General features: G+C 42.1%; 1 protein-coding gene across 1 annotated transcript; it reads left to right on the forward strand.

Annotated features, from left to right (window-relative positions):
* The first annotated feature begins 610 nt into the window (after window positions 1-610).
* Window positions 611-11,104, forward strand: LOC105036146 (cytochrome P450 94C1-like). The gene is made up of 3 exons (XM_073242773.1): window positions 611-1,636; window positions 8,002-8,016; window positions 10,592-11,104. Exons 1-3 carry the CDS (start codon window positions 611-613, stop codon window positions 11,102-11,104), a joined length of 1,554 nt encoding a protein of 517 aa, XP_073098874.1.
* Window positions 11,105-26,458: the final 15,354 nt, after the last annotated feature.

Genomic DNA, 26,458 nt, shown 5'->3' on the forward strand with positions numbered 1-26,458 from the left:
ATGGATGTTGCTTCAAATACTGAAAATATTTGTTGGAGGATCTTATAGAAAAATTGGGACCCGACTTCTGTTCATGAAAAAATAAATTCGGTGACGGATGAAAAAAAAAAAATTTAGAAGCCAAAAATAGTCACTTGAGCTAAGATGGAACAGCCGTACTTGAGCTAAGATGGAACAGCCATACGGTCCACGATGGAACCAAGAGGTACGCACTCTGACACGCATTCTCGGCTCGAGTCGTCGACGCACGCCTTATCCGTGCGTGCGCGCCCTCTCACTCTCTCTCCCTCCATACACGCCCCATCCACTCCGTCCGCCCATTCACCATCTCAATCCCAGATTGTTAAGTACTCCGTTTCCAGCCCTCCGCCCCGCCAGTCTCCCACCCCTTTTCATTACATTAAACAGCTCGACCCACCTTTTATTTATTTATTTCGCCAGCGTCCAACGTACATGCTTAGATTTAATCATTTTGGATCGACAATAGATGAATAAGGAGGCCGTCACTATTATATAATTACATAGATAAGGATTTATCATAGGTATAGAACACCTCTCCTCACTTTCCGCTCCTTCCTCTCATACTGTCCAACCCAAGACTCTAGGGGATATGGACTTAGAAACTTTTCAATCTCATTTCTCCTTCCTCTTCTTTTCCTTCACTTCTATATTTCTGGTCTTTACTCTTTCACTTCAGCTTCTAAGGTCCCGGCCATGGTGGTGCAATTGCTCCGTCTGCGAGGCGTATGTGACGTCGTCGTGGACCGCCGACTTCGATAACCTTTGCGACTGGTATGCCCACCTCCTCCAGCAATCGCCGACACGCACTATTCACATCCATGTGCTCTGCAATATCATCACGGTCAATCCCGACAACGTCGAGCACATGCTTAAAACCCGATTCGATAATTATCCAAAGGGGAAGCCCTTCTCTTCGATCCTCGGCGACTTCCTCGGCCGCGGCATCTTCAACGTCGACGGCGACGTCTGGCGCTTCCAGCGCAAAATCGCAACCATCGAGCTCGGCTCCACATCCGTCCGGTCCTTTTCCTGCCGCATCGTCTCCTGCGAGAGCCGCCGCCGCCTGCTCCCTCTGCTCGTCTCCGTCGCTGACACCGTTCAGGTTCTCGACTTCCAGGACGTGTTCCGGCGATTCTCGTTCGACAACATATGCAAGATTTCCTTCGGGCTCGATCCGGGCTGCCTTAAGCTCTCGCTGCCCATGTCAGAGTTCGCGGCAGCCTTCGACACGGCCTCCAGGCTGTCGGCGTTGCGGGCCGCCGCAGCAGCGCCTGTTGTATGGAAGGCCAAGCGGCTTTTGAACTGGGGTTCAGAGAGGGAGCTCCGGCGGGCGATCCGTCTCGTCAACCTCCTAGCCGATGAGGTCATCCGCCAGAGAAGGAAGTTTGGCTTCTCGTCTTCCCATGACCTCCTCTCCCGCTTCATGGCCTCCATCGACGACGAGTGGTACCTCCGTGACATTGTCATCAGCTTCATGCTCGCGGGCCGCGACACAGTGGCTTCTGCCTTAACGAGCTTTTTCATGCTCCTGTCGCGGCACACGGCCGTCCAGGCGAACATTCGCAGAGAGATCAAGCTGGTAACCAGGAGCGGCGGGGACGGCTGCGGTGCGTCGGTCGCGAGCTACGATATCACACCTCCGATCCGAGATTGTGAATCGAGGGTCATGACAACCGCCGCATACTTATAAAATACTTTTTTCATAAGCATGCAAGGCATCTCATCATGATATCTTCACAAATAGTTAAATAAATTTTTCTTTATTCAATAATCAAATCTTGGTTCAAATAACAAATCAAAACTAAGTGTTCAAAAGAAAGTAACTGTCTGACAAAGTCAATACTAAAAACAAAACTAAAGGTCTTAAATCAAATCTGAGAGAATCCTAAATCAATGAGTTAACTCCATCTTTAATCGCTCTCCCAACCGAAAACCCGCATCATGCTAATTTTTCGGATCTGTAAGAAAAACATAAAACTTATCATGAGCTAAATAGCCCAGTAAGCAGTGTATACCTTTAACTGAATAATCAAGCAAATAATACTATGCATAACAATTCAATATGTAATTTCATTAAATCATATTTATTCTGTCAATCATATTTAGAAGTCAATTCATCATAATTTCCAATTATGCTTTTCTTCTTAATTTCTTCAATTTCTTAAATTCTTCTTACCAACCATGACTATGACCACATTATCCCTGTGGCAAGATATAATACCGCGTATCTGCTTGCGGTGGGCTGCGAATCATCTGGCAGCCAAGTCCTTTGGAACCGCTGGTCTAACTGGCGGTTTTGTCGCTGGTCTATCTGGCGATATGTCGCTGGTCTTACTGGCGACGTAAATCCTCAGGACAGTCAATTGCCAACGTATATGCCCCCATTGGCGGGGTCCTCAACACAGTCAGGTTGTCAATTTCATATTGTCTTCCAATTCATATATTATTTTCAGGAATAATAAAATTAATTGATATTCGAGTCAAATCAATTATAATATTCTTTGAGATCATATATTATCATAATAATTGCTCAACAAATAACATCATTCAATAAATAATTTTCTATAATTAACTTTCATCATAAATAATTCCAATAATTATTTCAATAAATAATTTCAATCACAATCATGCATAAATTTATTTAATTCATAATTTACCAGATAAATTCAGTAAAAGTAATCACTACTTACCTCAAAAGAAAGTCCAAACTAAAAATTCTAGGGATCTCGAAAATCCTTCTCAGAACCTGATACGCCAAATATCATATTTTAAATCAAATTTTCATCAAATTAAAAATAACTAAATTATTAAAATCTAATATCTCCACTAGGATCAATTCGTCGACAGCATCCTGATTTTCGAATTAACCCATGGACACCCTAATTTTATTTTTATTTTTATTGCTAATTTTTTTTTTAAATAATAAATTAATTCCATAAATCCTATGATCTAGAGAGAGAAAGAGAGAGAGAGAGAGAGAGAGAGAGCAAAGAGAGTTTCTCTCTCTCAGCCCCTTTTTTTTTCTTTTTCTTTTTCTTCTTTTTCTTTTTCTTCTTTTTCTTTTCTTTTTCTTCTTTTCTTCTTTTTCTTCTTTTCTTCTTTTTTTTTCTTCTTCTTCTTCCCGCGCCGGAACAGAGGACTCTTGTGCTCAGGCCTCAATCGGCCGTTCGGGCCATGGTTGCCACGGCGGAGGCCGACGGCCGACGGGCCATCTCCCCCGATCACGGAGGAAACAGGGCCGGCGGTCAATTCCGATCGCCGGCGCCGGAGATTTCAAGGAAAAGAGACTCAAAAACAGAGTCTCTTTCCCGTCGGTAGATCGACGACATTCGTCGCCGGCAGCCATGCACAGGAGCATGGGAGGAAGGAGAAGAAAGAGAGGAGGAAGAGAGGAAGTTACCTCAACCTCTTGGGATCTCGTCGGAGAGAAAACACGGCGAGAACCCAACTGTGCCCACGGCTCTTCTTCGGGAAAATCGGAGAGAAAAAGAGGGGAAAAGAGTCGATGGATCGATTCTAAAGAGAGGGGGTCTTCTTATAGGAACTCCTAGGACTCCGAGGGGTCTTAGGAGTTCGATTCTTGCTCGGATTTAGCCGGAGAAGGAGACTCCGATCGGGTGTCTTCTTCCCGGTTCTGAATTTCTCTGTTTTCTGTTTTTTTTTTTTTTTCCGTTTTGGGCTTTGTGGGCTGTAATGGATTTGGGCTATAACATTCTTCACCCCTAAAAAGAAATTTCGTCCTCAAAATTTTTTCATACCTGTAGTCTCGAAGAGCTGGGGATATTTTTGCTTCATTTCTTCCTCTAGCTCCCAAGTAGCTTCTCTTTCTGAATGTCGACTCCACTGTACCTTGACATAAGGAATGTTGCAACGTCTCAGCACCTGTTCTTTATGGTCTATGATCCGTATCGGGTATTCTTCATATGTTAGATCCTTCCTGGCTTGTACTGGTTCAAGTTCCACGATGTGACTTGGATCTGGTAAATATTTTTTTAACATAGAAACATGAAAAACATTATGTACTCCTGCAAGTGAAGGGGGTAAGGCAAGTCGATAAGCCGCCTCACCAATTCTTTCCAAAATCTCAAACGGACCCACATATCTGGGATTCAATTTGCCACGAATGCCAAATCTTGAGATTCCTTTTGAAGGAGATACTTTGAGAAACACATGGTCACCGACTTGAAATTCTAATTTCCGTCTCCTGTTGTCTGCATAACATTTCTGTCTGCTTTGTGCTGCCCGAAGTCGTTCTTTAATTAATTGAATCTTCTCGACTGCTTGTTGAACAAGTTCAGGACCCAATATTCTTCGCTCACCGACATCATCCCAGTGAATCGGTGATCGACATCTTCTACCATATAAAGCTTCGTAAGGTGCCATACCAATGCTAGCCTGATAACTGTTATTGTAAGCGAACTCAATCAAAGGTAGATGCTCATCCCATGAACTCTTCATATCCAAAATACAGGTTCTCAACATATCTTCTAAGATCTGAATAGTTCTCTCTGATTGACCATCAGTCTGTGGATGAAAGGCTGTACTGAAGTTCAATTTTGTTCCTAATGCCTTGTGTAAGCTCTTCCAAAATTGTGATACAAATCTGGTGTCTCGATCTGATTCGATGGTCACTGGAATTCCATGTAACCTTACAATTTCTTTCATATATAACTTTGCTAGTCTTTCCAAAGTAAAACCAACTCTAATTGGAAGAAAGTGTGCAGACTTTGTCAATCGGTCCACAATCACCCAGGCTGCATCATTTTTACTGGGAGTCTTCGGTAGTCCAGTTACAAAATCCATAGTGATATGTTTCCACTTCCAAACTGGAATATCAAGAGGTTGAAGTAGTCCCGCCGGTCTCTGATGTTCAGCTTTAACTTGTTGACACACCAAACATTGAGCCACGAATTGAGCGATCTCTCTCTTCATATTATTCCATCAGTACATTTCTTTTAAGTCTCTATACATCTTAGTACCTCCCGGATGAACTGCATAACCGGTCTGATGTGCCTCCTGAAGTATTTCATGCTTGAGTGCTGAATCATTAGGTACGTAAATCCTGTTGTCGAACCTTAACGAACCGTCTTCATGTATCTTGAATTCAGATTGAACACTAGCTTCCACTGAATTTCTTATTTTCATTAGTTGTGGATCATTATTCTGGGCAACTGTAATTCTTTCTATGAGTGTTGGCTGAATCCTCAAGTTGGCTAACCGTACTGTTGAGTCATATATTCGGATGTCTAATTCCAGTTTTCTTATATCCTTTAACAATTGACTTTGGTGTGTAATTAAAATTACATATTTCCCACAGATTTTCTACTAAGGGCATCAGCAACAACATTAGCTTTTTCCGGATGATAATGGATTGTTAAATCATAATCCTTTAATAGTTCTAACCACCTTCTCTGTCTCATGTTTAATTCTTTCTGTGTAAAAATATACTTCAAACTCTTATGATCAGTAAACACTTCACACTGCGCACCGTATAAGTGATGTCTCTAAATTTTTAAGGCAAAAATCACTGCAGCTAATTCCAAATCATGTGTCGGATAATTCTGTTCATATGGTTTCAATTATCTTGAGGCATAGGCTACTACCTTACCATGTTGCATCAATACACATCCGAGTTTTTTTTTAGATGCATCACTATAAATTGTGAAACCTTCATCTCCTGTTGGTATAGTAAGGATAGGGGCTGACACTAATCGTTGTTTTAATTCTTGAAAACTCTGTTCACAAACTTCAGACCACTCGAATTTAACCCCTTTTTGAGTAAGACGAGTCAAAGGTGCAGCTATGCGGAAAAATCCTTCTACAAATCATCTATAATACCCTGCCATTCCCAGAAAACTTCGAATCTCAGAAATATTTGTAGGTCTGTTCCACTGCATCACAGCTTCCACTTTTGCTGGATCCACAGAAATTCCATCTTTAGATACGATGTGTCCTAAAAAGGCTATTTTGTCCAACCAAAATTCACACTTCTTAAATTTGGCATAAAGTTTTTCTTTCCTCAATATTTGTAGTACACACCGTAAGTATTCTTCATGCTCCAATTTACTACTTGAATATATCAAGATATCGTCAATAAATACGACAACAAATTTATCAAGATAAGATCTGAATATTCTGTTCATTAAATCCATAAAGGCTGCTGGAGCATTGGTTAATCCAAAAGGCATCACTAAAAATTTATAATGTCCATAACGAGTTCTAAATGCCATCTTTGGTATGTCCTCTATTTTAATTTTTAACTGATGATACCCTGAACGAAGATCAATTTTAGAAAAGACTTGTGCACCTTGCAGCTGATCAAACAAATCATCAATTCGAGGTAGAGGATACTTATTTCTGATAGTATTTTTATTCAACTCTCTATAATCGATACAAAGTCTCATACTACCATCTTTCTTCTTCACAAATAAGACTGGAGCTCCCCAAGGAGATACACTAGGCCTTATAAAACTTTTATCCAATAAATCTTGTAATTGATCTTTTAACTCCTTTAATTCCATAGGGGCCATTCTGTAAGGAGCTTTAGAAATCGGATTGGTATTAGGTGCCAACTCAATAGTAAATTCAAGTTCTCTATCTGGGGGTAGTCCGACTAAATCATCAATGAATACATCCGAAAATTCATTTACGATAGGAATATCCTGTAACTTCAATTCATCATGTTCTTTATTCTTTATTGATACTAGGTAACCTCTACATCCCTTTCTTATCATCTGTCTAGCTTGTTCAAGTGAAATAATACGTGGAGGGGTGGTTCCTGTACTTCCATCAAAACTAAAAGTTAATTCTCCCGGTATGTGAAAATTTACTCTCTTTTCATGACAATCCACAGAGGCATGATATGTAGCCAGCCAATCCATTCCTAGAATGACATCGAAATCATGCATATCCAGGACCACCAAATCTGTCGGTAATTCTCTTTCTCCTATCTTAATACTACAGGACTTGCACACACTTTCGGTACTCAAAATATCACCTACTGGTGTCTCAACATATAATTTGGTTTCCATGGGTTCACAACCTATATCATGCTGTCTAATAAAAGTAGTGGATATAAAGGAGTGTGTAGCACCAGAATCAAACAAAACTGAAGCATGAATACCAGATACAGGAATGGTACCTGTCACCACAGCATTGGAGGCCTGAGCATCTTGTTGTGTGAGGGCATAGATTCTTCCTTGAGTTTTCGGCCTTTGACCTCCGTCCTTTGCTTGTGTTGATCTATTTTCGTCCATCTGCGGGCAATCTGCAATCTTATGTCCTTTCTGGCCACATCTAAAACACGAACCAGTATTCCATGGGCAATTAGAAGTCTCATGCTCTCTTCGGCCACATCTCGAACATTTAGCTGTCTCATTCTCACGATTCTTATCAGTTGCTGGCTTCTTTGCTGGAACCTTATTGTTCTGGTTTCATCCTTGAGTTCCACTAAATCTATTTCTCTTCTTCTGATTCCGTTCACGCTCCGCATGAGCTTCATTAGCTTCTCTCTCAATTATTAGAGCTTTGTTCACAACTGAGGTATAGGTATTTAGCTCATAGGGTACAATCTGTCTCTTGATTTCTGTCTTCAGTCCCATTTCAAATTTATGTACTCTATCTTGCTCAATTTCAACTAGTCTCGGAACAAATTTGGCTAACTCCGTGAATTTGGCTTCATATTCTGCAACGGATCTGTTACCCTGTCTCAGGTGAATGAACTCTTGTTCTTTCTGTATTCTGACACTTCGGAGAAAATACTTGTCAAAGAATTCATCTCGAAATCTCTCCCAAGTGAGTGGTATCCCATCGTGCTCATATTTTTGTTCCAGTATACGCCACCAGTTGTATGCCTCGCCTTGTAACAGATATGCTGTATAGCGGATCTTCTCTTCATCTTGGCATTCTTGCACGGTGAAGGCCTTCTCCATTTCCATAATCCAGTTATCTGCTTCTTGTGGCTCGATGGTCCCTTTGAAGGCTGGAGGGGCTAGCTTCTTAAATTCGACGATATTGTTTCTTTGCATCGGATGTTCTCCATGTCCAGGTGCCGGTGGAAAATGCTGATGTGGCTGTGCATGTTGTTGTTGAAGTAACTGTTATTGTGTTTGAACTACTCCGATCAGAGTTTGCATTAGTTGAGTCATATTCGGCTCCTGTGCTGTCGGAGTATTTCTGGTAGGATCATGGATTCCCTCCTGCTGAGTTGTACCGCTGTTTAATTGAGGAGTATTATCGCCAAGTGGATTTGATGTCCCTCCTACCGTTCTTTGAGTATTCCTTGCTCGTCGCAGAGGCATATTGACCTATGTTAGATTTGAGATAATAACTTATCATTAATAAGGTTATAACTTGTGACAAGTCAAATCATAATTTTCATAACTTAACCTTTCAATTTCCTAATGTCTACCCATCACTCACTTTATTCTACATGTCTCTATCTATCTACTTATGCTCTGATACCATATTAATTGTCACGCCCCCGATCCGAGATTGTGAATCGAGGGTCATGGCAACCGCCGCATACTTATAGAATACTTTTTCCATAAGCATGCAAGGCATCTCATCATGATATCTTCACAAATAGTTAAATAAATTTTTCTTTATTCAATAATCAAACCTTGGTTCAAATAACAAATCAAAACTAAGTGTTCAAAAGAAAGTAACTGTCTGACAAAGTCAATACTAAAAACAAAACTAAAGGTCTTGAATCAAATCTGAGAGAATCCTAAATCAATGAGTTAACTCCATCTCTAATCGCTCTCCCAACCGAAAACCCGCATCATGCTAATTTTTTGGATCTGTAAGAAAAACATAAAACTTATCATGAGCTAAATAGCTCAGTAAGTAGTGTATACCTTTAACTGAATAATCAAGCAAATAATACTATGCATAACAATTCAATATGTAATTTCATGAAATCATATTTATTCTGTCAATCATATTTAGAAGTCAATTCATCATAATTTCTAATTATGCTTTTCTTCTTAATTTCTTCAATTTCTTAAATTCTTCTTACCAACCATGACTATGACCACATTATCCCTGTGGCAGGGTCATAATACCGCGTATCTGCTTGCGGTGGGCTGCGAATCATCTGGCAGCCAAGTCCTTTGGAACCGCTGGTCTAACTGGCGGTTTTATCGCTGGTCTATCTGGCGACATGTCGCTGGTCTTACTGGCGACGTAAATCCTCAGGACAGTCAATTGCCAACATATATGCCCCCATTGGCGGGGTCCTCAACACAGTCAGGTTGTCAATTTCATATTGTCTTCCAATTCATATATTATTTTCAGAAATAATAAAATTAATTGATATTCGAGTCAAATCAATTATAATATTCTTTGAGATCATATATTATCATAATAATTGCTCAGCAAATAACATCATTCAATAAATAATTTTCTATAATTAACTTTCATCATAAATAATTCCAACAATTATTTCAATAAATAATTTCAATCACAATCATGCATAAATTTATTTAATTCATAATTTACCAGATAAATTCAGTAAAAGTAATCACTACTTACCTCAAAAGAAAGTCCAAACTAAAAATTCTAGGGATCTCGAAAATCCTTCTCAGAACCTGATACGTCAAATATCATATTTTAAATCAAATTTTCATCAAATTAAAAATAACTAAATTATTAAAATCTAATGTCTCCACTAGGATCAATTCGTCGATAGCATTCCGATTTTCGAATTAACCCATGGACACCCTAATTTTATTTTTATTTTTATTGCTAATTTTTTTTTTATTTTTAATAATAAATTAATTCCATAAATCCTATGATCTAGAGAGAGAAAGAGAGAGAGAGAGAGAGCAAAGAGAGTTTCTCTCTCTCAGCCCCTTTTTTTTTTTCTTTTTCTTTTTCTTCTTTTTCTTTTTCTTCTTTTTCTTTTCTTTTTCTTCTTTTCTTCTTTTTCTTCTTTTCTTTTTTTTTTTCTTCTTCTTCTTCCCGCGCCGGAACAGAGGACTCTTGTCCTCAGGCCTCAATCGGCCGTTCGGGCCGTTGCTGCCACGGCGGAGGCCGGTGGCCGACGGGCCATCTCCCCCGATCACGGACGAAACAGGGCCGGCGGTCAATTCCGATCGCCGGCGCCAGAGATTTCAAGGAAAAGAGACTCAAAAACAGAGTCTCTTTCCCGTCGGTAGATCGGCGACATTCGTCGCCGGCAGCCATGCATAGGAGCATGGGAGGAAGGAGAAGAAGGAGAGGAGGAAGAGAGGAACTTTCCTCAACCTCTTGGGACCTCGTCGGAGAGAAAACACGGCGAGAACCCAACTGTGCCCGCGGCTCTTCTTCGGAAAAATCGGAGAGAAAAAGAGGGAAAAGAGTCGATGGATAGATTCTAAAGAGAGGGGTCTTCTTATAGGAACTCCTAGGACTCCGAGGGGTCTTAGGAGTTCGATTCTTGCTCGGATTTAGCCGGAGAAGGAGACTCCGATCGGGAGTCTTCTTTCCGGTTCTGAATTCCTCTGTTTCCTGTTTTTTTTTTTTTTTTTTTTTTTTTTTTTTTTTCCGTTTTGGGCTTTGTGGGCTGTAATGGATTTGGGCTATAACATACGAGCAGTTGAAAGAGATGCATTACGTGCAAGCGGCGCTCTACGAGAGCATGCGGCTGTACCCACCGGTGCAGTTCGACTCCAAATTCTGCGTCGATGATGACGTGCTGCCGGACGGGACATTCGTTAGCACAGGGACGAGGGTGACATACCACGCGTATGCCATGGGGAGAATGGAGGAGTTGTGGGGGAGCGACTGCCGAGAATTCCGGCCGGAGCGGTGGCTGAGGAACGGCATGTTCACATGCGAGAATCCGTTCAGGTACCCGGTGTTCCAAGGTGGCCTGCGCAAGTGCCTTGGGAAGGAGATGGCGCTGATGGAGATGAAGAGCGTCATCGTCGCGGTGGTCCAAGGATTTGACGTCGACATGATCGACGGGAACCGGCCGCCTAAGTTTTCCCCTGGCCTCACGGCATCCATAGGAGGTGGGCTGCCGGTCCGCGTGCGCCGGAGAAAACAGAAAGAGGGCTCCACCGCGTCGCCACCAGAATTGCGCAAGGCGGTTGATTAGGCTAGTATTTGTCTGCTAATATCATGTATAGAGACATAACGATTATTTGGATAGACTGTTATCAGTTAATATAAGGTCGGCTAATATCATGTATAGAGACATAACGTTTATTTGGATAGACTGTTATCAGTTAATATAAGGTTTGAGTTTTTGCAGAATACAGTCTAATATGAGCGGACGAAAACTTTGCTCTGTTGCTACGCGCCGCGCCCCGCCCCGCCCCGCCCCTCCAACCCCACATTTTCTGTACAAAATACAAAAAAAAAAAAAAAAAAAAAAGAAAGAAAAACACAACAACTTTGCTCTGTTGAATCACAGGAATGATGGTAAAATCATGGATGTTACCCGGCCATCTTCGTAGCATACCACCTTATATTACCAGGCATATATTCTTTGTTTCACTTGGTACACAAAGAGCTAGAGTCCAAAGACAGAGAGAATCTAATGTAGGAAGAGTTTTAGAATTCCTATTTTGCGTTTTGTTTCGAGTTCACATTGGTCTTTTGTTGGCGGAATGGTACGATTGCATGTGTTCTCAGTGCCTTCCGTCGGAGTTTTCGTTGAGCCACCTGGGAAAAGGGTCCAGACCACCGGCAGCAATTAAGACAACAGAAAAGAAAGACGGGCCCCACCCAGTGCAGTCTCCACTCAGGGCCAAGCATTCCGAACACCATAAAAATACATTTTTTTCGATTTACTTAACTCAAATTAAAAAAAGTTAAAAAATAAAAATAAAATTTAGATTCCCCTCCCATTCATTGTTAAATAACAAATTGGGTTACTTAGCTTCTGCTTGTAACAGTGAAGTCTGATATTATATAATTCTTATTGAATTCCTCTTTTAATTAACAAAAAAATATTTCAAAAATTGATATAACTAGTAGATAATAATTATAAAAAAGATAAAATTCTATAGGATAAGAATCTGAATTTTTACAGTAACTTTACTTAGAACCATTCTATCTAATTCTTTTTAGATTGTAAAATATATCTGTTCAAAATTTTTTCAAAAAAAAAAATATTTTGATGAAACCCCTTCATAACTCAAAAAAGAGAATTTAGTCCTGATCACATAATACTTTACATCTTATATGAGATATATAGTACCATATTATAGAGCTCGAAAGATACTCAATTTCAAAAGAAGACCTTAATTGGTTATTGTACAGATAACTTATGATTGGTGAAAATTTAATACGTGATTAGACTCCTGATTGTTAGATGTATATCTTAAAAATTATTGGGTATAAAGTACCTCCAATCGAAGTTCGTAAAAGACCGACCCTCCCAGGGCTCTTCCGGCTTCCGACCTTATGTGGCATCTTTCTGAACTCCCCCGACCGTTCGAGCTTCCATAATACCATCCGGAGTTCTCCGATAATGAGCTCCTCCATTCATATACCGGACTGCTCCGAATGCTTTCCGAGCTTCACTATCAGTCGATTTTCTACAGTGATCGACTATTCTCCGAATCTCTTCCAGACTTCTTCCAGCCGCAAACGACTTTACTCCAAACTTCTTCTGGACTTCATCAATGTTCGAGCTTCTTTAACAGCAGGACCTCTACAGTAACCAGACTCCATCCAAATTTTTACGGTGGTCGACCGCCTTCCAGATTTCATCCGGGCTCCTACAAGAGCCGGACTCCGTTCGAACTTCTACAGTGGATGGATCCCAGATGAACTTCTACGACGGACAGGCTCCACCAGCCGGATCTCTACTCTGAACTTCTTTCGGACTTCGTTAATGACTGAGCTTCTCCAGCAGCGGGACTTCTACAATAAGAGGTCTCCATCCGAGCTTCCACGGCAACCGATCTTCATCCGAGCTTCTACAATAAGCAGACTTCATCCAGACTCCTACAAGAGCCGGACTTCGTTCGAACTTCTACAGCAGAATTAAATCTCGGACTCCTCCAACGTTCGACTTTCCGCAGTGTCCTGAAGACTTCTCCAGCGAACGAACCTCCACAACGCCATCCGAACTCCACTGTCGATCGATCCTCTGTCGGATTCCTCATGAAACCGAACTTCTCCAATAGAAAGTCTCCGTCCGAGCTTCTACAGCAGATAACTTTCTCTTGCAGCATCAGCACCCAAGACACCTGACAACAGTGGACTCATCAGCGACCTTGAAAACATCCGAGCTTCTCTTAGATTGCAGAGACAGAGAGCCATTCTGCTCCATCAGACGTCCCAACCGAGCTTTAGCCGTTAGTCCCGAACTCTCTGGCAAGTCGCAACAACGGACACTACTCCACTCTCCATAACAAACTCCATGTGGCCCTGAACGGCCTCCTGACACCACTACTCTCCGTAACAAACTCTGCGTAGCCCCGAACGGCCCACTATCAGACAGTTACAGACGTCGCTGTCAATCAGTTACGCTCTCCATCTATAAAAAGGGACCTCCAGATACGTTCATCTCTAAGCTCTAAACTCTATCTTGAAACTCTGCTAAAATTCTATTTGAGTGCTCCATTTCTGTTGAGGTAGAGTACTGACTTGAGCGTCAGAGGATCATGCCGGAGCACCCCCAACTCCGGTTTAGACTTCTCTTGCAGGTCCCGGTAGAGGACGCGATCCTCTTGACTCCAGCTTCTCCGACGTCGGTGAAATTCTGCACTAACAGAATTGATGCTAGAAGGAGGGCCTGTGTCTTCACAGTACCCTTGTTCTTAAAGGAGTACTCAACAGGATTGTCTTTGGTCATCTTCTTCGACATTTTCTCCTTCTTCTCCTACCAGATCTCCACCTGATGCCTCCCCAAAAGGCATCCATCAGGTGATCCACGGCCTCCACGGTCAGATCTCAGTGAGACCCGTAAGCTCCGACCTCGTCTTCAATTTTCTAGGCTCCTCCTCCTCCGGCAACGGCAGTCGGCATGGAGCAGTTCGACTTGCTGGTTCAATAGATCAGGGGCCTCACCAAAGTAGTGCAGACCATGCAGCAGCAGCCGCAACAGCCACAGGCATCTATGCGGTTGGAAAGAGCATCGTCGGAGTTCCAGAATCCGATGATCGGGTGGGCCACTTGGGCCAGTCGCCTTATTTTTCCCGAAAAGGAGAAGCAGAAGGCGGAGAGCCCTCTGTCCGATCATGATTCCACCCCCGGAGGGTCTTTACCTCCGTTCTACTAGAAGACCCTCGAGACTCGCAGTCGAGAGGACCTCCTGGATCAAAGATTCCAAGAGATAAACTAACAGATCGAAGAGCTCCGTCATACTCCAACTACTTACGGTGAGGACATCTGTACTGACCCTCCTTTCTCTCAAATGATTATGCAGGAACTAATCCCGCCAAACTTCAAGCTTCCCAAATTCGAGAGCTACGACGGGACCTCAGATCCGGTTGACCACCTAGAGGCCTTCCGAACAATGATGCTGCTCCATGGCGCGCCAGACACCATCCTGTGCCGAGCTTTCCCATCCACCTTGAAGAGAGCAGCAAGAAATTGATACTCGGCACTGAAGTCGGGTACTATCTTCTCTTTTGATCAGATGAGCCATCAGTTTGTTACTCATTTCGTCAGTAGCCGACATCCCCAGAGAGGTTCGGAGTCCCTCATCAACATCAAGCAAAAGGAGAGAGAATCCATCCGAACTTACGTCAACCATTTTAACACCACCGCGTTGGAGGTCCGAAACTTGGACCAGTCAGTTGCAATGGCCGCCCTGAAGGGCGGTCTTCAAAAGAACGATCTTCTATTTTTTCTAAAAAAGAAGTATCCCAGAGACTTCGCTAATCTGCTGGCTCGGGCCGAAGAATATGCCCGAGCAGAGGAAGCCTTCAAGCTGAAGGATGAGGAGGCTGCGAAGGAGCAGCAGGTGGGTGACTCCAGCAAGCTCGCAGTTGAAAAAGGGCCGAGTGAAGCTTGGCCACATTCTTGAACTCCCCCCGGATACAAGCGTGTCCGAACTCCCCCCCCGAGCTCGTAGATAAAGGAGCCCGGACCGCAGGGTTCAACGGAGCTCTCCCCCAGGAAGATTCCACAGCTACGCCCCCCTCAATGCTCCAAAAGCTCAAGTGCTGATGGAGGTCAGGGAGCAGCTACCAAGGCTGAAAAGGATACGCACACCCCAGAAAGTGCAACCCTAACAAGTTCTGCCTCTATCATCGTGACCACGATCATGACACGGAGAAGTGCATTCAGCTCCGAGACGAGATCGAAGAGCTCATCAGACGAGGTCCTCCGGAAGCTCGATCGAGGGCCCTACCATAGCCAGAGCCGTCAAGGAGGGAAGAACAACCTGAAGATCAGCCTCCAATCGGGATCATCAACACCATCTTTGGAGAACCCTGACAGGGAGCAAACCTTTCGTGACCATGGGACTCAAAAAGTCTATGAGTGTATTACCAATAATTTTACCTTAAATAAAAGTTTCATATTCTCAAAGTATTGAGAATTAGAGACATGTATAAAATTTTCTCAAAGTATTCTCAAAGTATTGAGAATTAGAGACATGTATAAAATTTTTAAATACTCTCGATCATAGTATCATCATTAGAATGATGATTGATCCGAATAAACCAACGTACAAATCGCTTCCTTTAGAATTGATGAGTTTCAGGTCTATAATGTAGAGACACGGAACAACGAGTGTGGATAGTTGTTAGAGAATAACTAGTACTGAGCTTGACCATACGAGAGATCACTTAAATTTTTAATTAATCGTCAGTGGTTACCTCGATGCTGTAGTTGTATGAATAGTCTTTGGATCTGTGATGGTATGATTACTCGCAGTGAGACTGCTGGGATTTGATTGACACATAAACATGACCTCATTGAGACCTTATAGTATATGTTGGCGATAATTGATCCACTGTAGAAGTAGGATGTGCATCTAAATGGAATCTATCGATCTTAATAGAAAGAAATAGTCCTATGAGATTTGAGAGGCTAAGTCTGAAAGTTAGTGGCCATAGCAGTGTGATTGATGAAAAAAAAATTTCTTCAGGATCACAATTGAACTTGAGCTAATCAAATATATCATATGACTGATAATGAGGTTTGACGATTTATCCATGATCTGTCATCTAGTCAGTCATGATAGATAGACTGAATCATATATGAACTACATCTTGAGGTTCTTTTCGATTCTATTAGATTGCCACTACATATTGCTGGGTGTCACTAGTGGATTGTGAGAGCTCACTATGATTGCTCAAGATCAACAATCCTTGATGAGTTGAGTGAAATTATTTCGATCCATTGAAAAAATTTCAATGATACTATGATAGAGATCATAGTATATCTCACTATCAGATAAAATTAAACTTATGGGGTTATACAACAAAGAGATTAGATCTAGAATAAGCAATTAGACTTATGAAGTTTCAATTAGGTTGAGAAAAATCCTATAGAGTTCAGGGTAACCTTGCTAGCACATGGTTGAATCTAATTTTTTTTTTGTATTTGAATTTCTTATTTGATAAGATTAATTCAAGTTAATTACCTACTAATAATCTAAATAAATTAGATTCATTAGACTCTAATTGTTAGGTGACTAAGATTTTGGATTATATAAATTAAGGATCAAACCCTTAATTAATTTTCTTGATTGTTTGCATGGCGTGCCACTTGATTTGATCAAGTTGGGCGTGCCCACTTAAAAGTAGGCATATGGGACCAGTATGGGATGTCTCCTAGACCCCATGTGGCATGTGAAAAAATGAATGCAAAGACTCTAATAGTTGGCACTTAATGGATCTCTTAAAAGGGATCTGTTGGGTATAAAATAACCCCAGTCGAAGTTCGTAAGAGGCTAATCCTCCCAGGACTCTTCCGGCTTCCGACCTTGTGCAACGTCTTTCTGAACTTTTCGATCGTCCGAGCTTCCACAGTACCATCTGGACTCCTCTAACAGTCGACCTTTCACAGTGTCCTCTAGATTCCTCCAACGAACAAACTCTTATCGTGCCATCCGGACTTCTCCAATAATGAGCTCCTTCAGTCGTCTATCGGACTACTCCAAATGCTCTCTGGACTTCACTATCAGTCGATTTTCTACAGTAATCGACTACTCTCTGAATCTCTTCCAGACTTCCTCTTATCATGATCGACTTTACTCCGAGCTTCTTTCGGACTTCATTAATGTCCGAGCTTCTCCAGCAGCAGGACTTCTACAGTAACCGAACTCCATCCAAGTTTCTACGGTGGTCGACCGCTTTTCGAATTTCATCCGAGCTCCTACAAGAACCGAACTCCGTTCGAACTTCTGCAGCGGATGGATTCCAGACAAACATCTACAACGGATGGGCTCCAACAGCCGAATTTCTACTCCGAACTCCTATTGCAAGCAGACTTCATCCGAGCTTCTACGATAAGCGATCTCCATCCGGACATCTACGGCAATCGATCTCCATCCGAGCTTCTATGATAAGCGATCTCCATCCGGACTTCTAAGAGAATCGATCTCCATCCGAGCTTCTACAGTAAGCGACCTCCTTCCGAACTCCTATAAGAATCAGACTCCATCCGAACTTCTACAGCGGTCGGATTCTAGATGAACTTTTACAACGGACGGGCTTCAATAGCTGAATTTCTATAGTGATCGACTGCCTCTGGTGTCTTCCGTATCTCTCCAACCATCAACCTTCAACAGCACCAATCGACCTTCCACAGTGTCCTCCAGATTTCTCCAGCGAACGAACCTTCTACAACACCTTCTGAATTTCGCTATCAGTCAACCTTCTGTCGAATTTCTCATGCAACTGGATCTCTCCAGCGGACAATCTTCAGACAAGCTTCTACACCAGATAAATTTTAGACAGACTTCTCTAGCAATCGGACTCCCACCGGACTTCTCCAACAGAAAGTTTTCATTGGGCTTCTACAGCAGATGACTTTCGTCTGCAGCATTGACGTCTAAGGCACCCAACAACAGTTAACCCGTCAGCAACCTCAAAAATATCTGAGCTTCTCTTAGATTGCTGAGATAGAAAGCTATTCCACTCCACCAGACGTCCCAACCGAGCTTCAGTCGTCCGACCCGAACTCCTTGGCAAGTCGCGACAACGGACACCACTACTCTCCGTAACAAACTCCATGTGGCCCCACCACTCTCTGGCAAGTCACGACAACGGACACCACTCCACTCTCTATAACAAACTCCATGTGGCCCCACCACTCTCTGACAAGTCACGATAATGGACACTACCACTCTCCGTAACAAACTCCATGTGGCCCCGAACGGCCCACTATCAGGCAGTTATGGATATCGCTGTCAATCGGTTACGCTCTCCCACCTATAAAAGAGACCCCCCAGATACGTTCTCCTCTAAGCTCTAAACTCTATCTCGAAATTATGCTAAAATCTCATTCGAGTGCTCCATTTCTATTGAAGCAGGGTACTGACTTGAGCATCGGAGGGTCTTGCCGGAGCACCCCCAAATCTGGTTTAGACTTTCCTTGTAGGTCCCGACGGCGGCCGCGATCCTCTCGACTCCAGCTTCTCCGACATCGATGGAATTCTGCACCAATAGAATTGGTGCTAGAGGAAGGAGCTTGTGTCTTCGCAGGACCCTTGTTCTTAAAGGAGTACTCAACGGGACTGTCTCCGACCATCTTCTTCGACATCTTCTTCTTCTTCTCCGACCAGATCCCAACCTGATGCCCTTCCAAAAGACATCCACCAGACGATCTACAGCCTTCATGGCCAGATCTCAGCGAGATCCGCCAGCTCCGGCCTCATCTTTAGTTTTTCAAGCTCTTCCTCCTCCGACAATGGCAGTTGGCATGGAGCAGTTCGACCTGCTGGTTCAGTAGGTCAGGGGCCTCACCGAAGCGGTGCAGGCCATGCAGCAGCAGCAGTCGCAGGCATCTGTGTGGCTGGAGAGGGCATCGTCAGAGTTTCAGAATCCGACGATCGGGTGGCCCACTTGGGCCAGTCGCCCTATATTCCCCGAAAAGGGGAAGCAAAAGGTGGAGGGCCCTCTATCTGATCTGTAGGAACCAGATCTAGGGTTTCAGGGTTAGATCTTGAAACTTTTTCAAGATCATACAGCGGAAGACTAAAATAAATCAAAATTTATTTTCTAAAATCAGAGAATCCCTAGATCTAAGATCCTATTACATGATTATTACATAGCATTAAATCAAAATTAAAATATATAAATATAGCATGAACTACATGTTGATCATATCAACATGTTTCTATACCACATCTAATGTATGTATTAAACAATAGATCAGATCTATTACCTTGCAAGTTAGATGCTCTAACCTCACTGATCCGGGCTTAAGGATGATGTTGCAAGCCGCACACACGTCTGGCCTCTAGGAGTCATCCACACGAGCCCACGAATCTCGATCAGAAGTCCTGCTTCAGAAAATCAGCACAGTATACTAGTACTGCGCTGATCCTTCTTTGATGGTTGATCAGGTGCCTCCTTCTTCTTGATTTGGACTCTTTCAAAGATGAAAAGTAAAAAGAGGAGTTTCAGATCTGAGACGCTCTCAGGAAACTCAAGATGGAGGGAGGAAAGATATGAAAACAAAAAATCCTAGAAGAAGACCCTCTTCTTCTTCACGTTTTTCTCTCTAGACATCCTAACTTGCATCTTTTATATCTCCACGACCCAAAGGTCTTTCTCTCTTATTTTTGGATGGGTCAAAGGTCTCTCGAATCTCTATCGTTTTTGAAAATTTTATAAAGAAACTCATTTTATACAGAGAGATATGATAGAGTCCTTGTCTAGGTCAAATACCTAGTCAAGGCTTATCCAAACATGGCAAGTTAAGGGGCGCCCAACTCTTGAGTACCTCCTCCATATTTTCATGCATGGATCACCAGCAAAAGGTGCACAATGTGTACCCTAAAATCTATAAAAATTCCAAAAAAAATTTGGATAAATTCGGTGCAAAATTGAAAGAGTTTTGGATTTCTAAAATTTTATCTCATAGAATTTGAAATCCAAACTTATTCCTTTTTTGATTTGATCCAAACCACCTTCCATGTAAGAAAGAAGAGAGGAAACCTTTTGTGAACGTGGGAGAGACCTGGGTGAGGGCTTTTGTTGCACAAAATAAGTGGAGATTGGTGTTGAATAAGAGAGAGGGCGTGGAGAAGGCTTATGTGGCGCAAGGTGGAATCCTAGTCTTACTAGGATTCTATCTTATGACTTATTTTAATTTGGTTTCCCAAACTAAATCAAATCAAAATTAGATCAACCTAATTAAAATAGGTATTAATCCAATTAAGAACCTAATTTAATCAGATTAAATTAGATTTAAATTTGATTTAATTTTTTAATCAAATTAGAAATTAGATTGACCCAAGTCCTAGTTGAACTAGGACTAGTTTTTTCTTGCACTTGGCTTATCCAATAAACCAATTGGACTTGATCCAATCAAGCCCAAAATAAATCTAATTAAATTATATTTAATTAGACTTAATCTCAGCCCATTAGCTTAATCAAATTAAGCCAATTAATAATCGAATTGCTAATCGATTCTCCTACAATACTTGCACTGGGTTAAATATCAATCGTATTGATCATTTAACCCTAGAACGATTCTTAATCGTTGATCAACCATCCGATCGGATCATGAACTCTAATATGTGTGACCTCATAGGTCCGAACCTAAGTCGGTGGTACAGGAATAAATTTTTGTACCAATCAAACTGACCATCTAGCAATGGTACCCGACGACCGGATAGGTCGAATGTGTAGAACAACATCCTTAGAACCCATGTGGATATAATTTTCATATAATTCATTCCCTTGACCAAAATGATCATAGGACACCCCAGAGTTTAACTGTCAACTCTGATCAGGTTGTCCACATTGTATTTCAAAATATCAAATCCATCTGATGGATTACCCTGGCCAAGGTTTTGCTAAATTGAAATAAAGCGACTCATTCTTCTCCAACTCTTGGAGTGGTCAATCCCATCTCGATCACACTCTGACTTTGCAAGTACTTGACTATGCCCAGAAGCCTTCCATCCCTGAATTAAAAATTCAGTTAGTCCAGTATCAAAGCACAGTGAGTTGCTTGCAAGTCACTGAGGCGATCTCAAGTCTAAGGGACACTTATACCTATATCCCATCAGAGACATTCTCGACAGTAGAATGCTCTGGAGTTGGTCACGTTCAATGATGATGTACCCTTACATCTCACCTGTATGCCATACCAGTGTCTCTACACTCCTTGGTTAAGAGGACAACCAACCCATATGGCCTACAGCGACCTATGCTCGATAGAAGCTGTCGTCCTTATTAACATCTTATCATTTGGTCGTGAACAATTTTAAGGACTAATCGATAAATCCTCTCTTTATCGAACTTAAATAGTCCTAAGGACTTCATCATAACAACGGAGTTCATTAGAAGATGAAAGCTTATGATGAAGATGCCAAATATATTTTATTTATTAACAAATCAATTACAATACTTGGTTGCTCAACCGTCAACAGCTTGACGATTGACTTTTTGGGACACATTTCCCAACAACTCCCACTTGTCCTAAAGCCACTCGGCACAGTATCTAATACCCATCTTTGACTTGTGGTTGTCGAACTCCTTTATTGCCAGGGCTTTAGTGAAGGGGTCGGCCAGGTTCTCCTTTCCATCGATCTTCTGAAAGTCGACGTCACCTCGATCTACGATCTCTCGGATCAGGTGGAAGCGACGCAAGATGTGCTTCGTCTGCTGATGTGCTTTGGGTTCCTTCACCTGAGCTATGGCACCAATGCTGTCGCAGTAGAGCAGAACCGGACCATCGAGGGAGGGTGCTACTCCGAGCTCGTTGATGAATTTCCTCAGCCACACAGCTTCCTTCGCAGCATCCGATGCTGCGATGTACTCCGCTTTACAAACAGAGTCTGCCACAGTATGCTGCTTGGAACTCTTCCAGCAGATGGCTCCACCATTCAGAGTAAAGATATAACCCGACACGCTCCTGCTGTCATCATGGTCAGATTGGAAGCTGGAGTCTGTGAACCCCACAAGTTTCAGATCTGACTCGCCATAAACCAACCATTGGTCCTTAGTATTTCTCAAATACTTAAGGATGGCTTTAACCACTTTTCAGTGATTTTCTCTAGGATCAGATTGGTATCTACTCACTACTCCTAGTGAGTATGCCACATCTGGTCTTGTACATGTCATGGCGTACATGATAGATCCCACGGCTGAAGCATATGGGACTCTACTCATACGCTCTCTCTCTTCAGGAGTTGTCGGACAATCCTTCTTAGAGAGAGAAATTCCATGGCCTATCGGTAGATAGCCCTTCTTGAAATTCTCCATGCTGAACCTCTTCAGCACAGTGTCTATGTACATGGACTGGGATAACCCAAGCATCCTTTTAGATCTATCCCTATAGATCTTCATCCCTAGGATGTAGGATGCTTCACCCAAGTCCTTCATGGAGAACTGTGATGACAATCAAACTTTTATTCCCTGTAGTGCAGGGATGTCATTCCCGATTAAGAGAATGTCATCCACGTACAAGACAAAAAAACTACAACTGGACCATTTGCCCATTTATAGATGCAGGGCTCTTCTCCATTCTTAATGAAGCCATACATTTTGATCACCTTATCAAAATGCATGTTTCAACTCCGAGAAGCTTGCTTCAATCCATAAATGGATCTCTGAAGCTTGCATACCTTGGACTCATCTGTGGATGTAAACCCCTCAGGTTGTATCATATACACCTCTTCGGTCAGCTCTCCATTCAGAAAGCTGTCTTTACATCCATCTGCTAGATCTCATAATCCAGATGGGCAGCTATTGCAAGCATTATCCGAATGGATTTGAGCATTGCCACAGGGAAAAACATCTCGTCATAGTCAATACCATAACGTTGACGATACCCCTTGGCGATCAGACGGGCTTTATAGGTCTCCACCTTTCCGTCTGCGCCCCTCTTCCTTTTGAAGACCCATTTACACCCAATGGGTTTAACCCCTTCAGGTGGGTCAACCAATGTCCATACATCGTTGACCTTCATGGACTCCATTTCGGATTTCATGGCTTCAAGCCATTTTTCAAAATTAGGTCTCTGCATTGCATCCATATAGGTGATCGGATCCTCATTATTCTCATTAAGTTTGATGGGATCACCATCCCGGACCAAAAAACCGTAGTATCTGTCCGGCTGATGCGGTACTCTACCGAATCGCCTTAATGGTGCAGGTATATTGGGCTCCGAATCTGATCTAATCATATCCGACTCAGGTTCAGCTATTGGTGTCGGTCCTTCTACCTGTTGAACTTCATCAAGTTCAACCTTAGAGGCAACGGTTCCTTTACCAAGAAACTCCTTTTCTAAAAAGATTGCTTTAAGGCTGACGAACACCTTTTGTTCATCAGCATGGTAGAAAAAATATCCTTTTGTCTCTTTGGGGTACCCTATGAATGAGCATTTATCAGACCTAGGTCCAAGTTTGTCTGTGACTAATCGTTTGACATAGGTCGGGCACCCCCAGACCCTAAGGTGTGAAAGTACTGGCTTACGTCCCATCCATATCTCATATGGAGTCTTAATTACAGACTTACTTGGAACCCTATTTCACAGATAACTGGCCGATTCGACTGCATATCCCCAAAAGGATATCGGCAAGCTAGCAAAACCCATCATGGATCGGACCATGTCTAACAGAGTTCGATTCCTCCTTTCAGACACACCATTATGCTGTGGTGTTCCTGGAGGAGTCCATTGGGAGAGAATCCCATTCTCTCCTAGATATGTGAGAAATTCACTAGAAAGGTATTCTCCTCCTCGATCAGATCGAAGAGTTTTAATACTCTTCCCAGTTTATTTTTCTACTTCACTTCAGAATCGTTTGAACATTTCAAATGAATCCGACTTATGTTTCATCAGATAGACATATCCATATCGGGATAGCTCATCCGTGAAAATTATGAAGTAGAAATATCCACCTCTAGCACTGGTGCTCATGGGCCTGCAAACATCAGTATGTACTAGGCCCAAGAGCTCAGTAGCTCTCTCACCTTTCCAGTAAAAGGTGACTTGGTCATTTTACCAAGAAGACAGGACTCACAGGTTGGAAGTGATTCACAATCACTGACTTCAAGGATTCCCTCTTGAGTCAACCTGTTTATTCTGTTCTTGTTTATATGACCTAGCTTACAGTGTCATAAGTAGATATCTGACACACTATCTAATCTAGGGTGCTTGCCGGTTGAATAGACTCTTATCGGGCTTGATCTTTTTGGTCGGCTCTGCACTGATGTCCCAGCCTAAACTTGCACCTTCTTCACTTTCTTCTTCTTGTTATTCTTTCCTTTCTTAAAAGGTCGAGAACCAGAAGATGAACCTCCCACTAAGTTCATCGACTGCTTGTAAAGTTGGTGATCCTTCTCAAAGTTCTGAAGCAACCCCAGTAACCCGTGGTAGTTCTCTTCAGGCTTTGTCATTCTATAATGAGTGAGGAATGGGAGATAAGACTTGGGCAGCGAGTTCAGTATTGCATCTTTCCCAAGCTGCTCATGCAAGAAAAAGCCGAGCTTGCTCAATCTTTCCATCAGCTTGATCATGTACAATACATGATCAGTGACAGAGACACCATCCCGTATTTTGGCGTTGAAGATGGCACAACTAGTCTTGTACCTCTCCACGTCATCGGGTGTGCCAAAGGCATCCTCCAACACTTGAAGCATGTCCTTTGGCTGAGCTGTCTCGAATTTGCGACTGAACTCATCGCTCATAGCAGCCAGCATGATACAGCGCACCGTGGTCCGATGATTGAGCCACTTCTGATAAGTGTCTCTGACTGTTCCACGTGCATTGACAGCTGGCTCCTTAGGTGCAGGATCCATTATCACATATAGGATCCATTCATGCTCCAGGACTATCTTCAACTTTCGATACCAGCTATCGAAGTTGGGTCCCACCAACTTATCATTGTCCAACAATGATCGGAGCGATAGGGAAGTGGCCATATTTGCACAAAGAAGAACCATAACCTAATTAGTAATTGATTCATTAAACCTAAAGATTTGGACTTTAATCAAAAGGTTTCTCCCACTATTTTATTCAAATTGGTAGCCTCTACCTCCAATTCGAGGAATTACCCTAATTCCTTAGTGGGTACTAGAATCCACTTAGACTGCACACAAGCCCAACTTTGGTTGGCCAACCCATGTACATCTAAGGGTAGGTTCATAACCAATTATTTCTCTAAACAATTTCTAGTAATTTTAATTTTGCCCCAGAAACCTAATCAGTAGGCTTTGGCCTCCACTGTAAGGATCCAGTTAGGTCCAACCATTAACATGATCATACTTGGTGTATCTAACCAATGAATGATTAAGCCAACTTTGGTTGGCTCACCTAACCACCATTAGAGAGATACTTCCAAGTCGTCATATGATGAGTGATAATTCTATTAGTCAACAAGCACCAGGCCTTTGGGTCTGCAATGATTATTGAGTTAATGGACTCATTATCAAACACCTTAATGGGAGGCTATGACTCAGTTATATCCATAACTTTATCATTTTAAGGACCTAATAATTTTAGAGGATTTAAATAATATAGAGGATGAGGTCAGATGAACCAGCTTATCATGATCCTCCCACTGGCTTCACCAAGTCAGCTTAAGGGAGACCATTAAAAGGGCTGGTCTAAGAGCACCTAAATCAGTCGCACTGATTTACCTAGCTGACATGGGTCAGCTCGAATAGTCAAGTGATCCGATCAAAATATAATTTCACCAAGAGGCTAGGAAGTTCGATCAGTGGGAGGGTCTGCCAAAGCTTGCCTTAGACACCATCAGAAATGGCCAGGTAAGCGGGCTCCCAATTAAAAACCACCGGTCTGGTTTACCTTAGACACCAACTGGTTTAATTAGTTTCGATTAGATCAACCTAACAGTTCATGCTAGACCGCTTAGCCAAGAATCAAGTCCATTTGGTTCTCATTAAAGACATGGACTTGACCAACTACAACTATTGTAATTGATCTAGAGAATCCTTGACCTAATCTAAGACAACAATTGATTAGATTTAGTCAATTCTCTAATTAAGTCCATCTTTAATCTAACCATAGGTCTAACCCAATTAATGGACCTAATTCTCACTAACCCATTAACCCAATGTGTTATGATTTGTGTCTTAGATTCTTCAATTCACAATCCTAGAACCTAATCAAACAACTTCTTAATTCTTAATTAAGTTTTGGACTGAGGATTGGGTTTGACTTTTCAAAAAATAATTTTTATATTTGTAAAACAATTTTACAATATGATTCTACCAACCATATTGCATGTTTGATTCATAATCAAGATACAAGTGAATTAAACATGAAACTACTTTAGATCTAATCTAAACAGGTTCATGTAATTGAAATAATTTCAACTTTAAACAATTTCTTTGCACAA

This window comes from Elaeis guineensis, chromosome 8, assembly GCF_000442705.2.
Source record: "Elaeis guineensis isolate ETL-2024a chromosome 8, EG11, whole genome shotgun sequence".
NCBI classification, from domain to species: Eukaryota; Viridiplantae; Streptophyta; class Magnoliopsida; order Arecales; family Arecaceae; genus Elaeis; species Elaeis guineensis.

What these genes read in the sequence shown, in the direction of transcription:
- LOC105036146 (XM_073242773.1), top strand. Translation starts at nt 611, where the DNA reads ATGGACTTAGAAACTTTTCAATCTCATTTCTCCTTCCTCTTCTTTTCC.